The following is a 14826-nucleotide window of genomic DNA, read 5'->3' as shown; positions in this document are numbered from 1 at the left end:
TTCTCATCCTGGGAAACGACTCTTTATACTCTTATACTCTGGACTGCAAACGAGCATTGGCTTACTATTTTCAAAGAACTAAATCACATAGATCATCTCCCCAGCTTTTTGTCTCTTTTGATCCTAACAAGTAGGGGCATCCTGTTTCTAAGAGAACGATTTCCAATTGGTTGCTGCTTGCATCTCATTCTGTTATGTTCAGGCTGGGCTGCAACTGGAAAGTCAGGTCACATCCCATAAAATTCAAGCTATGGCAGCTTCAGTAGTTTTTCTATGCTCTACTCCTTTTTTTTTTTCTAGTGCAATCTTGTTATAAAATCTTTATTCATTTCAAATCTTAAATCAAGTACAATAATGATAATTATCAATTGAACTTTCAAATACACTTGAAATCTTACAATTAATCTTCGTATTATAAAATATTATCCCCCTCCCTTATTCATTTATGAAAATGATTTATTTTATTAATAATCAAAAATTCCCTCCCCCCCATCCTCCCTTAATGTCTTAAAATTTTTATTCAGGGAAGAATATTTTTAATCTTTACAATAATCTATCAATGGCCTCCACACATCTTGAAATTTGCTATATTTCCCTTTTTGGACAGCTAGTGTCCTTTCCATTTTATATATATGGCATACAGAATTCCACCAAAAACAGTAGTTAAGTCTATTCCAATTTTTCCAATTATAAGTGATCTGTTGAATGGCAACCCCTGTTAAAATTAGCAATAATTTGTTATTATTAGATGAGATTTGTTTCTTTGCCCTCATTTCTATTCCAAATAAATCTGTGTCATATGATAATGCCACATGATTTTCTAATAGGGAATTAATTTGATTCCAAATTGATTTCCAAAATTCTAATATATATGGACAATAGAATAACAAATGGTCTAAAGTCCCTGCTTCAAGATGACAGTGTCAGCATTTATCAGATTTAGAGCTATCTAATTTTTTTAAACGAACAGGGGTCCAGAAAGCTCTATGTCTATGCTCTACTCCTGTTGATGAAATCTGTAAAGCTGCTACTTGGTCCTCGGTTCATACCTTCACATCACATTATTGTCTGGAATATTTTTCCAGACTGGATGGGCACTTCGGCTAATCAGTATTACAAAATTTATTTTCCTAAAAGGCCAACACTCCCACCATCCCATTCTGATTAGCTTGGAGGTCACCCACATGTGAGAATATGCTGCCTGCTTGTCCTAGGATAAAGCATAATTACTTACTGTAACAAGTATTATCCAGGGACAGCAGACAGATATTCTCACAACCCACCCACCTTTCTTGGTTGGCTTCTTAGCTGGCTTACTGAACTGAGGAGCCGCACGCCTACGTCGGATGGGAAGGCACTCGTGCATGCGCGGTGCGGTCAGTCACAAACTTTCTAAAGTTCTTAAAGTGACAATGCACTTGGGACCTTCCGTAGACGATGTCACCCACATGTCCCTGGATAATACCAAAGCAGCCTTCTTTTCCTTTTAATTACTTGCCTCACACAAAGGTTTGTTGCCCTTATAGTAACTCCTTTCAGTTTTGCCCACTGCATTTCTACTCTTTCTAGACATTCCCATCCAGGCAACAATTCCTTGACATAATCCTCTATCTGAACAAAGTTTTTTTTTTAAAGTCTAGAACCTTTACTTTTGAATGAGTCCTCTCTGTATCCATCTTAAGAAGAAGCCAGGACATTAAACTCCTCTCTATGAGAGGGAGAATGATGAGACAACATTCCTCGATGTTTCTGGTACCTATCCAATGAGGATGAGGAAGATGATCAATGGGAAGGTCTCTTACCCTGAGAAACATGGGAATGATGTGATGCTGATCGATGGTATATAGATCTGGAGTGTCTAGTCGATGAAGAACGCTGATGTATTGAAGAAGAATGTCTAGGTCTCAATGCAGAATGATGGTGGAGATTGTTTATGTGAAGCTGAAGATCAATGTTGTGATGGTAAGCATCACTGTCTACTGGGAGATCAATGTGGAGTAGACCGACGCTTCGATGGAGATCTCGATTCAGTACCTTATGGCCTCGAGATGCTATGCTTTGGCTGGGCCGGTACCAAGGGAGTAGATGTTAACAGCGGTGTTGCATGAAACTTAAACATGTCACCGATCTCTCTCCTGAAGAACTAATTAATTTGCTCTTTGAAGATCTGCACCGGTACCCTTGGCTCAAAAGCCAGTACCATCAGTGCAGTCAGGTGTCTAGGGGTGGGTGACCTTGGTGAGGATGCATGCCCTTAAGGAGACATCTGCAGAGATGGAGAGCAGTGATGACGCTTCTTAGCCTGGATTGAGGGACTCGATGCTGTAGAGGCCTGCAACATTGGCTGGAAAGAGGATGGCTTCTTAAGACAGCTTCCACGATGCTGGGATGTCATCTGATGCTGATGTCGATGCTGGTACTGCTGGTACCATTGGCTCCGTATGTCTACTGGTGTTCATAGCTGAACCAAAGAGTTTTTCTTGCTGGATGTGGTGGGCTTTTAGTGAACGCTTCTGCAAGGTGGAATAGCACAAGCAAGAGTCCACATAATGTTCAGGGCCCAAACCCTGCAAACGCCAGCTATGTGGGTCGGTTATGAATATAGGCCACTGGCACCGATGGCCTTTCTTAAATTCCATCAATAGTTTCAACATGTACAGAAATATAGCATTGGCAAAATTAAATTCAATGATTGCTTTTTGAAAGAGGAAAACCCAACACTGCAAAAACTGTCAAAAAACAACTCACAACGGGAAACAAAAGGCACTCACAAGGGCAAGTGCTTAAGTGAGAGAAATGAAAATAATAAAACTTTTTTTTTAAGTAAACAAACTGGCGAAAAACACAACTAAGAAGAGTGGGTTGAAGGCACGCAAATGAAGTCCAGAACACAACTTCTTTGCTCTGTGGAGAATGAAGAACTGAGGTACTGCAAACCTATATCGGGCAGGCAGGCACTCAGGCACTCGTGTATGCACAGTGTGGGCAGTTGCGAAGTTTCTTAACACTTAAAATGACAGTTCACTTTCAATGCTGTCCGTACCGGGCTCCGTGGAGGACATCACCCACATGTAAGAATATGCTGCCTGCTTGTCCTAGGATAATACTTGTGCAGGCTGGCTAACAGATATCACCAGTGATCAGCCTGTTGGCTGCAAACCTCAGTCTGCTTCTTCTCTATGCAGGGAGAGCTGATACCAAGTTGAAAGCTCCAAGCACTGAAAACACTGCATAAAAGTTGAAAACTACGAATAAAATATAGATAAAAAGGAGAGCAGAACAGAAACACTCCTTCTGGCTCGCGTTGCATAAGGGAAAAACTGCAGGTGGCAGTAGAAACTCCCGGTGAAGTAGAAGGATCACAGAAAAAAACCAGAGGGATTCTTCTGCATAGGCTTGAGGCAATGGGGAGATAACCTGCTTGTCCAGAATGACACACCTGTTCCACAAAACTTAAATTTCCTCTATTCAGCTTAATAACTACACTGTGTTGATTCGGTTTGCTGAGATTCTGGTAGATTTGTTGAACTGATTTATAGGACTGGATTTATAGGACTGCAGAAGGCAAGTGTATCCTCGCAACCAGCATAGAAAAGGTAAGAACCTAAAGGCCAGTTTGCCTCACTTCAGTTTGCTGGGTAAATTAGCGGGAGGACTTTACAAAAGAACAGGATAGTGAAGCATCTTGAATCTATCAATAAGATCCATCTATAGATCTCATCTAGAACTGTGCATACAAATGATAATGACATGGTGGAGACAGCACAAAAAAAACCAAATAGATACAGGGTCTAACAAAAAGTCTATAGGACCTAAATATGTATATTCTACAAAAAGAAGAGATGGGGGATATGACATGCACTTTCAAATGCCTTAAAAGTGTTTAATAATGCTGTAAACTTATTTTTCAGCGGAAAAGCACAGTTACTTACCATAACAGGTGTTATTCCAGGGACAGCAGGCAGATATTCTTAACGCATGGGTGACGTCACGACGGAGCCCCGGTACGGACCTTTTTAACTAGAAAGTTCTAGTTGGCCACACCGCGCATGCGCGAGTGCTTCCCCGCCGACGGAGGAGAGCGTGGTCCCCAGTTAAGATAAGCCAGCTAAGAAGCTTAGATGACGTCACCCACATGTGAGAATATCATGCCTGCTTGTCCTGGGATAAAACGGCAGAGTGATGATACTGGCAAACTTTTCTTGGAAAGCGTGTGGTGCAGTGGTTAGAGCATCTTGAGGCTGTGGGTTCAAATCCCTCACTGCTCCTTGTGACGCTGGGGAAGTCACTTAATCCCCACATTGCCCCAGGTACACTAGATCGAGTCTGAGCTCACCAGGGACAGATAGGAATATGATAATGTAACTGAATGTAAACTACTTAGGATATAAGTGGTGTATAAATAATAAATATGTATTCCTGTTTAATTTTTATGAAAAATTGATCATATTCAGTAGTTGGAGACCTGGGGAGAAACTACTAGAGTAGGCCTCTACTAGTTTCAAGTTTCATGTTTATTAAAGGGTTTGATATACTGCTCAGGGCTGAAGCTGTAAGAACAGTTCACAAATACAAGTATGCCTTAGAGTAGGCAATTTATAGTGTCACCTCAGATCTGCTAGCACTCAGAATCAGAACAAGAAGTGACATTCATTGCTCTAAGGACGGCACTGAACATAACAGTTAACGCAAAAAAAAAAAAAAAAGACAAGACTATGAAATCTACTAATACAGTATGAGACATTACAAATAATCAGATGAGATCTAAAGGTGGATGAAGACAAACTGAAGCATATTCAGAAGAACAAAACTATAGGTACACAGTGCTAGGTTCCACATTATTGTGTTTGATAGACCTTTAGTTTGACCCAGTATGACAACTATGTTCATGTTATCTTAGGTCCATTTCTTCTCTTTCTAATTTCTAACGATGGTTATACTTGAAAAGGCCACGTGACCTACAGGGTACCCTTACCGTAGCCACATCTCTTTTACTGCTGTCACTGAAGTGGGCAGTGCCAACTACATACACCTTGCTTCCATCTTCAGTAACCAGCTTTGTCACAGTGTCTGGTAATGTGGGTTGCTTCTGCCTCTTTTTCATCTTCACCTCCCAGAGAATTTGAAATGCATCTGCATCAGCTATAAAGGAAGACAAAGAAATGTATATTCAGAAAAGAAACAAGCCACCAGCCATAGCACTTTCTGGGCTGGAATAATTTTTATTGAACCAACAAAAGCTTTGTGGAAAAGGGCTGCATGTGGTCTCAAAAGCTCATGTATTGCCTTATCTTTTCATAATTCATATAATGGGTCAACAGAACCCAATATTCAGGTGCCATCTATAAATGGGATGGGATATCTTCATGCCACTCAATACTTTAATCCTTTATGAGGTCATATAAATTGCAGGAATATTTAAAAACTACAATCTATTTCCTCATTTCATGGTAAAAACCATCAGCAAAACAGCAGGAAACACCACAAGGCATAGCACTAGTTTACATTGCATTTTAATATTAATTAGGTTATTTGCAAGGTCAGATCGTGGAATGAGCGATCGTGCAGAAAACCAAGCGGTGAGCCGTTTTCTGCATCAGGTCGGCAAAACAGGTTTAGCGACGATCACTGGCTTTAGTGCATCTGGGCCAAAGCCTTTTCAGTATCCTGGTATTTCAGTGGCTAAGTGTCCAATGTACAGCTCCAAGGGCAGTTCCATAAACTGGGTGCATATATGTACATGTACACAGGGGAGGAGCATGAGCAGGACATAGGCAGTGCTCCTATTTATGCAGGTAACTTATAGAATACTAAGTTATGCATGTCTAGCTCATTTAGGCATCCACACTAAAACCAGTCTATGGTTGGCATAAGTGTGGGTGCCTACAAGTTGAACGCACTGATAACATGTTACCCTTTGATTCTATAACAGATCCTAGGCACCTAGATTCTGTTATAGAATAGGCTCCTACTGCGTGGCATAAATGGAGGCATTCTTGTTATAGAATCCCACCACCATGTTCAGATCTTAAATTTTGTGTTTTGTTTTCTTGAGCAGAGGAATAAATTTTTATAATGTAAGCAAACAATTACAATGGAAGCAATTTTTTTTCTACAACATTTAAACTACTACTACTATTTATCATTTCTATAGCACTGAAAGGTGTATGCAGCACTGGACACTCAACATGCAACGGATGGACCCTACTCAGAAGAGTTTAAAGAGAACCAAGAGCATACAAATATTGTGCTGTACATCTGAAGCTTCGTTTGGGCCATCTTCTGATGTATCCGATGAAGGCATTGGTTCCGCAGCAGCCTACATGAGAAAAAAAACCAACACAAGCAGCGTTTCCATTATATCAAAGGTCCCATACTCTTGTTACACAGCCTCCACACTTCTATAGCTTACTATTTATTTACCATGAACTGACAATTAGCTGGGATAAAACCAGAAAGGTCACACAACTGTACTTTTCAATTAAGCTGCAATGTACACATGGAGCAGCACTCTAGAAAGGACATCTAATTCAGAATATGGATGTCCAGGACAGTACATCACTTATGGATGTCCATTTCTCACATATTTTAGAACAGGCAGTCTGTTCTAAAATACATGAGAAATTAACATCCAGCATGAACGTCCATTTTTCAAACAAACATCTAAGTTACCAATGGGAAAACAAAGGATACAAATGTCTTTGTGGCAGCATAGCAGCTTTGAAAGGAGTCCCCAAAAGTGATGCCCACTAAGTCCTCCAGCTAAAGAGTGCAACCAAATCCTCAATTACTCAGCTCAAGAATTTATATATATATACAGTATATATATCTGCCTTAAATATGGTTTTAGTGCACTCCTTTAAGTTTCCCCATCTGTAACCCTCTTACTTTTTTCTTATGAAAACTGAGTCTCCACTGTTGGAAGAACTAGGAATGAGGCCCGGATGCGTTTAGCGACAATCTAATTTGCCAACCCAATGTACACAGTGGCCCATTCTGCACGTTCGTACATTCTCCGACTCTGCCATGCAAATGACCTCATTAATATTACAACGAGGTCATTAATATTAAAACTAGCCCATCGACCAATGCCCTTCACCATGCACTAAATTTAGCTATTACTTCAAATGACACTAAAAAACTGAGAGGGGCTTAAGGTATTTGAACCAATCAGAGTCTTAGGCCCCTCCCAGTGCATCCTAGGATGCACCAGAAAGGGGGCCTAAGGTCCTGATTGGCCAAGATGCCTAAGGCCCCTCCTATGGGATGCACTGGGAAGGGGAAGGCCCGTCATTTTGAAGAAGCGAGCCTGCCAGCAGGAGGGAGTGGGCATCACTCTTGCTGGATTTCTACGAGGTACAGGAGGGGTTGGGTGTGTGTGTTTGAGCTGTGGGGGGGTTTCTGAGCCGACTCCCCCAGCCCACCAGCTTAGTTCAAGACCTCAGGCTACTCATATTGTCACAAGATGGGTAGTGCAAGTGAGCCTAAGACCCATATTTCTATAGATAGGGGTGAACCGGTAACCTATATGCCTCGCCAAGATGTCCCTAATGCTCCAGGAGCTCACAAAAGAGGAAGAACAATAGTAAGAAACAGCCTATAGGTAGGAAAAAGCCCCTGATTCAAACTGAGCCCCGGGTGGAAGTTTTTCAGAAGAGAGAAAAGAGAGGCACACATTTTCTCAGAGTAATTAGCAACTGTAAGAAACACATACTGACATGCTCCTTAGGAGAGAAAGTTTACCAGCAGGTTCCCCATCCCATATTGAGAGGGGAACATAAAAACCTAGGAAGGAGCTTTCAGAGGGGGGAGCTTAGAGAGGAGCCCCAGTTCCTCAGAGAGCTCGGTGGTGGAAATGCCAGATGCTGAGGAGGACTGGGAGGACCTGGCACCTGAAGGGGGTTTTTCCTCCGAGATAGAAATGGAATGAAGCAGTGCACCTGCCAGCCAAGGAAACAAGGAAGCTATGGACATTCTTTTGGGAACAGATCAGTAAAGTTAAAACAGAGTTGAAGTTAATAACCCAGCTATGAGAACTAGTTTTCATTTTTCTTTTGTTCCAAGTAGAGAATGACAAGGAGACTAATTTTTCTTCGTCCCCGCAGGAACTTAATTTTCCCGCCCTGTGAGTTTTGTCGCTGTCCTTGTCCCTGCCTCATTCCTGTAAGCACTGCCTTAACCGCACAAGATTTAAACACTTATGATTTTAAAGTGTTTGAGGCTTGTGCAGGTGAGGACAGAACTTGCAGGAATGGGGCAGGAACAGGAAAAGAATTTGACAGGACTAGAAAATGAGTTCCCACAGGGATGGAGAAAAATTTGTCCCCATCATGCTCAGACCCCATGGGTGAAAGGGTATAACTGAAGTTATTCAGTTTGGGTGGAAAGGAAGTAATCTGGGTTTATTACTCACCCCTCTTCCCCACCTGGGAACTGTTCAACCTACAGTGCCTTGGGTCTTTAGAGAAAGGCTGAGAGTGAAGAAACCTGGTTCAGGCAAGAAGCCAATTTTCCCGAGGGAGGGGACATTGTATCATAAACCACTGAGAAGATATGGTTTCTTTTTTTCCCTTTTGTTCAAAACCCGGAGTAGAATGGAGAGCTGGGGTTTTGGTGCCTAAATGAAGTGCAGGAGGCGCTTGGACACAGTTATATTAGGGGAACAGAATATAGCCAAGTGAGAATTGGTGGTGGGGGGGGGGTGGGTTGTACTTTGGAAATTTGCATTACTGAATGGCTGACTGGAACTCCTAGTCAGGGCTGGGGGGGGCCTTACCACCGCCATGCAAATATATTGAACGTTTCAACATGAATAAAAGAGAGCAGTTTAAAGAACTATTTGAGACCATGTTGACAATCATTTTTTGGCGTTTCTAACCATTATTGAACTGTTGGAGGATTTTGGTGATAATTACGTGCACAGCCAGCTATTTGGAAACCAGAGCCACAACTGCTGGCACAATATATAAAATTTCACGGAATTCTGAGATGGCTGACTAGGAACCACTAGACCACGTCACATGGAATGACCCAGTAGGTTTCCAGCATTAGGGGCAGTGTTCTTTTCTGTGCTGTTCTCGGAGCATGAGAGGGAATACCCGATGATTCTCTATCATCCGTTTGCATACATTTAGAAATAATTTGCATTAATATTTGGAAGGCAAGTTGCTTCTAGTGCTAGAGCCTTCTGAGCACTGTACACGGCTTAATGTCAGTACTAATCGCCTCTAGTGCTGGAGCTAGATTGAGTATTGATCTGTCAGATTCTTCAGGAGCTTTTGCAAGCTGCAAGGATTTGCTCCCTGTTCCCTTTGTAGCTGTCACTGCTGCCACTCTCTTCTCACTTAAAATGAGATAGAAACGGTAGGCCTTTTCCTTTCTTATTAACTAATCTATATATAAAATCGGAGGTATGTATGTATGTGTGTGTGTATGTGCCGCGATCACGCAAAAACGGCTTGACCGATTTGAACGAAACTTGGTATGCAGATCCCTCACTACCTGGGATGATATGTTCTGGGGGTCTCGCAGCCCACCTGCACACGTGGGCGGAGCTACAAACAGAAAATCTGATTTCACCCATTCATGTCAATGGAAAACATGTAAAAAGCTGCCTTTCTCCCTGTAATTCAAAAATGGCTTGACCGATTTGAACGAAACTTGGTATGCAGATCCCTCACTACCTGGGGTGATATGTTCTGGGGGTCTCGCGGCCCACCTGCACACATGGGCGGAGCTACAAACAGAAAATCAGATTTCACCCATTCATTGTTCTGCTGTTGAGGACAGAAAGTGCAGTGTTCTCCCCAGAAATTTTTTCCAGCCGGGTGGCATGAAAAAGTAGCCGGGTGGGGCAGGATGGGAAAATTTGGTGGTGGGGAAAATTAACCCCCTCTTTTACTAAGGTGCGCTATCATTTTTAGCGCGCGCAAACCCCTGCGCTATGTGGGAAAACTAGCGCCAACTCAATGCTGGCGTTTGCATCTAGCGCGCATGGCAATTCCTCCGCGCGCTAAGCGCACACTAAAACCACTATCGTAACTTAGTAAAAGGAGCCCTAAATGTATACCATTTTTATTAGTTAATTATTATTATTATTTTCCAATGCTCAATATGACTTCCTTTTTTAAGGTTTGACACTTGTGCCAGAATATTTTTACTAAATTTAAGAAGTATTTGCCCTCTTTCAAATGATATAGAGGTTTAAAAAAGGGAAAGGCATTAATGAAGTCATTAGGTTCAATCTAGCCATTTATTTCTGCATGAATTTAAACAACTAAAAAAAAAGATAAATATAGCTCATCCAGTCTTACAAGAAATGGCTCTACAACAAGGGTGCCCACACTTTTTGGGCTTGCGAGCTAATTTTAAAATGACCAAGTCAAAATGATCTACCAACAATAGAATTTTTTTAAAAACACAAAGCACACTGTACACAGAAAAAATGTTAATTATCATTTATATTCTGCGGGTTTTCAAAGAGGTCAAGGCAGACTAATCTATGCAATGTCACCTCAGGAACAACTATACAAAAATAGACAAATATACCCCCTCCCTTTTTACTAAATCGCAACACTGGTTTATAGATGCACTGAATGCTCTGCGCTGCTCTCGATGCTCATAGGCTCCCTGCGCTAAAAACCGCTATTACGGTTTAGTAAAAGGGGGCCATAATGCAAAATATAGACAGCAGATATAAATTCTTAAAACAGACACATTTTGATCACTAAACTGAAAATAAAATCATTTTTCCTACCTTTTTGTCTGGTGATTTCATGAGTCTCTGTTTGCACTTCCTTCTTCTGACTATAAATCCAATATTTTTTTCTTTCTGCCCCTCCACTTTTCTTTCTTTCTATCTCTCTTTCTTTCTCTCTCCCTCTGCCCCCCCCAAGCCATCGCGCCAATTTCTCCACTTCCCCGATTCTTTCCCTACCCCTTAAGCCACCATGCCGATTTCTCCCTGCTTCCACGAGCCAGACCAGGAATGTACAAGCGCCGGACTCACAAGACTTCACCTCTGATGTCAATTCTTACGTCGGAGAGGAAGTTACAGGCCAGCCAGGCAGCGATTGGCTGGCCCAGAACTTCCTCTGACGTCAGAATTGACGTCGGAGGTGAAGTCTTGTGAGTCCGGCGCATGTACGCCTGGCAGGAAGAAAAAGATTGCCAAGGCAACGCAATCGACTCACATTGCCTTTGCGATCTACTGGTTGATCGCGCTCGACCATTTGGGCACCCCTGCTGTTATGGTATCCTGTCCTGACCTGAGGAAAGGGGTTTAGTTCCCAAAAAACTGCCTTATTTCCATTTCCTATTTATAAACTTTAATCAATAGATACAATACTACTTGATTCTACGTAAAGCAACAAAAAAATTTTTTTCTACCTTTTGTCGTTTCTGCTTTAATCATCTTGTCTTCACTCTTCTTTCTAGCCAGCATCTGTCCACTCTGTCTTCCATGCAGCATCAGCCCCTTCCATCCACTCTCCGCCCTCTCCCCGTTCCATATGGCATCTTCCCTCTTTTTATGCTCCTTCAATAAACTCTATCCTGTGCCCTTCTTTTCTCCTTTGTACATGATTGATTTCAGCTCTGCCACCTCTCCAATTTTCTCTCTCTGTCAACACCCCGTCCCCTATGCTCTGGCAACTCTCTCTTCTCCTTTCTTTCTTTCTTTCTTTCCTTCATACCCCACAGTCTGGTATCTTCCCTTCCCTGATTCTCTGGCATCTCACTTCTTTCCTTTTCTTCCATCTCTCCCTCCCCCTCCATGCTCTGACATCTTCTCCTTCCTTTCCCCTTGGTCTGGCATACTTTCCTCCTTCCCTCCAATCCCTGGCATCTCGTTTCATTTCCTCCCTCATCTTCTTTCTCCCTCCAGTTAGGTGCAGCAAGTCTCTCCCTCTCTGCTCCCTTTCCTCCTTCTGTCACCCAAGGCCTGGCGTCATGAAGTTCTTTAGGCAGCAGCATTCACAATTCGCTGCTGTTGCCAGCTTCGGGCCTTCTTCTCTGTCGGGTCCTGCCTTCATAGAAACAGAAGTAGGCAGGACCTGGCAGAGAGGAAGGCTTGAAGCTGGCAACAGCAGTGAATTGTAAATGCTGTTGCAAGCCAAAGAAGTTCATGATGCCAGGCCAAGCACCTGGGGCAGACTGCTACTCTCCCCCCCCACGACCCTCCTATCTCTCCCTCCCTCCCATCATGAGACTCTAAACAGCACTGCTCTACTCTAAGCAGGCTGCTTCAGGGCTTTCTCCTGCCATGATTCCCTCTGGCATGTCACTGATGAGGGAAAGAGGGAGAGATAGGAGGGTCGGATCGGGTTTGGGGATCATCGGATGATGATGAGGCTGCTGGCAGCAAATCCAGCAAGGGTGAGGCCCCAAAGCACAGCACTGGCAGCCCCCCCTGACCATTTCAGGCCCTAGGCCTGTGCCTACTGGGCCTATCCTTTAATCCGGCTCTGCTTCCCCCCCCTCCCCCATTTGCCCTGACATCTCTCTCTTCCACTCCATGGTATGGTATCTCCTTTCCCTCCCTCCCATGGTCTTTGCATCTCTTTCCTCCTTTTCCTGATCTTCCTTCTCCCTCCTTTCCTCTCTCTCCCCAATTGGGTGCAGCAGCATTTCACTTCCCCTCCCCCCATTGGGTACAGCAGTATCATCAGCATTTCTCTTTCCTCCCCCAATTTGGCACAGCAGAAGCAGCATTTCTCTTCACCCTCCCTCCTAATTGGGTGCAGCAGCATGACTCTTCCCCCTCCCCCTATTGGGTACAGCATCATCATCAGCAGCAGCATTTCTCTTAACCCCCTCCCAATTGGGTACAGCAGAAGCACCAGCATTTCTCTTCCCCCTCCCCCTCCCTCTCTAATTGGGTACAGCAGCATTTCTCCTCCCATTCACCCCCCCCCGTCTCACACACCAGGCAGATTCGCTACAGACAAAGACAAGTTGCAAGTTTCCCTTCGTTGCTGACCTATCTCCCAAAGGTCAGCGACAGAGGGAAGCTTACAACTTGCTGCTCTTGCTTACTTCGGGCCTTTCTCGTTGCCGGGTCCTGCCTTCGCGGAAACAGAAAGTAGGCAGGACCTGGCAGCGAGAAAGGCCCGAAGTAAGCAAGAGCAAGTAAGCTTCCCTCCGTGGCTGGCCTATCTCCCGCATGCTCCGGTGCTCTAATGGTCCGTGCCGGCTTCTCTTCCCTACCCACCCACCCCCACCACCGATGTAACTTCCAGTTTCGGAGGGAAGCCGGGTTCGAGTCGCTTGCTGGGTTTTGTTTTGTTTAAAGTCCGGCGGGAGTCTTTCGGCGGCTCTTCAGGCTGCGCGTTAAGCAGTGGTGGCAGCAGGATTCGGCAGATGACAGCCGGGCGGTAATCTAAATTTGCTGGGCGGAGCACCCAGCTGAAAAGCGCTGGGGAGAACACTGAAGTGGATTTTCCTAGTAGCAATAAAAACATACTGTTACATTACACTAGTTCACAATCCACTTCAGTCTAGAACAGATTGTTCAGACAAGTAAGAAAGGTGGGTTACTGTCATCAAGATGCCAAACTGAAGTATTAAGAATCACAGTGTTAAGAACGCCTGACTAAAAATAATCCCTGATAAAACATTCTGAATCAACCACTAACCAATTCTCTACCCACAGGGCTTCAAATCACCAAAGCAACTACTGTAGATGTTGTTTAGTAAAAAGCTGTATTCAAAGACAGAATAAAAATACCTCTGCCTGCAATGTCTTTTGTGCAACCTTCATTGTAAGAAATCAGCAGTATTTTTTCTTTAACAAGGAGCAGCCAGTACAGCTAATCTGTGCAGCAGTGAAAAGAGACAAATCATTAGGGAGCTAAAGAAGCAAGGTGTGGATCAAAGAAGGTAGATAGAAATGGCACAAGGCTAATACTGCTGCTATAAAATGATATCGGTGCACCATTATGGGAGGAAGAGGGAAGAAAAAAAAAGAGCTTTGGTTCTTCCACTTTCAAAAGCCAAAACACTACCGAGGTTCAGTCATGCTTATCTGATACTCTTTTTCCTCAAGCCCTGCTAGTCTACTCCTGACAAATGGGTTATATTCTCACCAACTCCCCGCCAGCAGATGGAAAAAGAGCTAGGCCATTTGACCTCTGTATATCTGGTGCAGCCAGGAAATCAGTCAGTACTCTTATGCTACCAGGTGATGCGTGTCAAGCAGAAATCTTCAGCGAGTGCCTGAAAAAGTAAAATAGTTTCTACTTTATTTAAATACACCACAGTGATCTAGGCGGAGCTGCTTTACATTCTTACTATCCAGCACTTCCTGGGTGTCATAGCCTTTTAATATAGATATCTGGGCTGGTTTGTTAGGACTCAAAAGATAGACAATTAGATAAATATAATCAACTTTCCTCTTTGTCCTTGACAGACCAATTCAGATGAGATATACCAGTTTGATTATAAGCTGGGTGGGAGATGGCCACAAATGCCCTTTAAACCATTATGCTAGATGCAGTATCCTCCATAAGATACAAGTTCAGACAGCAATTTTAATAGAGTGCCAAAATAAACCTGTAGCCATTATAACTAGTCTGTGCAAAATGTGCTTTGTGGATCAGATATCTACAAGTTTGGCCACTTGTTTCACTGAGCACAGAAGTTGTCTGAATATTAGAAAGACGTTGGCTCCCATAGTGGTTTACTGTGTGGGGTGTGGCCATCAATTTTCTATGTTGAGGTGTATAATCATTGAGAAGATAACACATTTGCTGCGTCAAGGGTACTTTTTTCAGAAAGAACAGTGAATTTTCCATTTAACAGGATACATCCATGGGGTTTAAATACTGC

General features: G+C 43.2%; 1 protein-coding gene across 1 annotated transcript in view; it reads right to left on the bottom strand.

The window, feature by feature from the left end:
- Positions 1 to 4909: 4909 nt before the first annotated feature.
- TRABD (TraB domain containing) overlaps positions 4910 to 14826 on the bottom strand; it is a 29434-nt gene continuing 19517 nt past the window's right edge. The window contains exons 3-4 of the mRNA XM_033957541.1: positions 6241 to 6319; positions 4910 to 5142 (exon numbers count right to left, since the gene is read on the bottom strand). Coding sequence (XP_033813432.1) covers positions 4925 to 5142; positions 6241 to 6319 — 297 coding nt within the window. The 3' untranslated portion in view covers positions 4910 to 4924. The remainder of the gene's footprint in view (positions 5143 to 6240; positions 6320 to 14826) is intronic.

Source organism: Geotrypetes seraphini, chromosome 9 (assembly GCF_902459505.1).
Source record: "Geotrypetes seraphini chromosome 9, aGeoSer1.1, whole genome shotgun sequence".
NCBI lineage: Eukaryota > Metazoa > Chordata > Amphibia > Gymnophiona > Dermophiidae > Geotrypetes > Geotrypetes seraphini.
The sequence above is the reverse complement of the archived record's forward strand: the minus strand, read 5'-3'. Positions and strand labels throughout refer to the sequence as shown.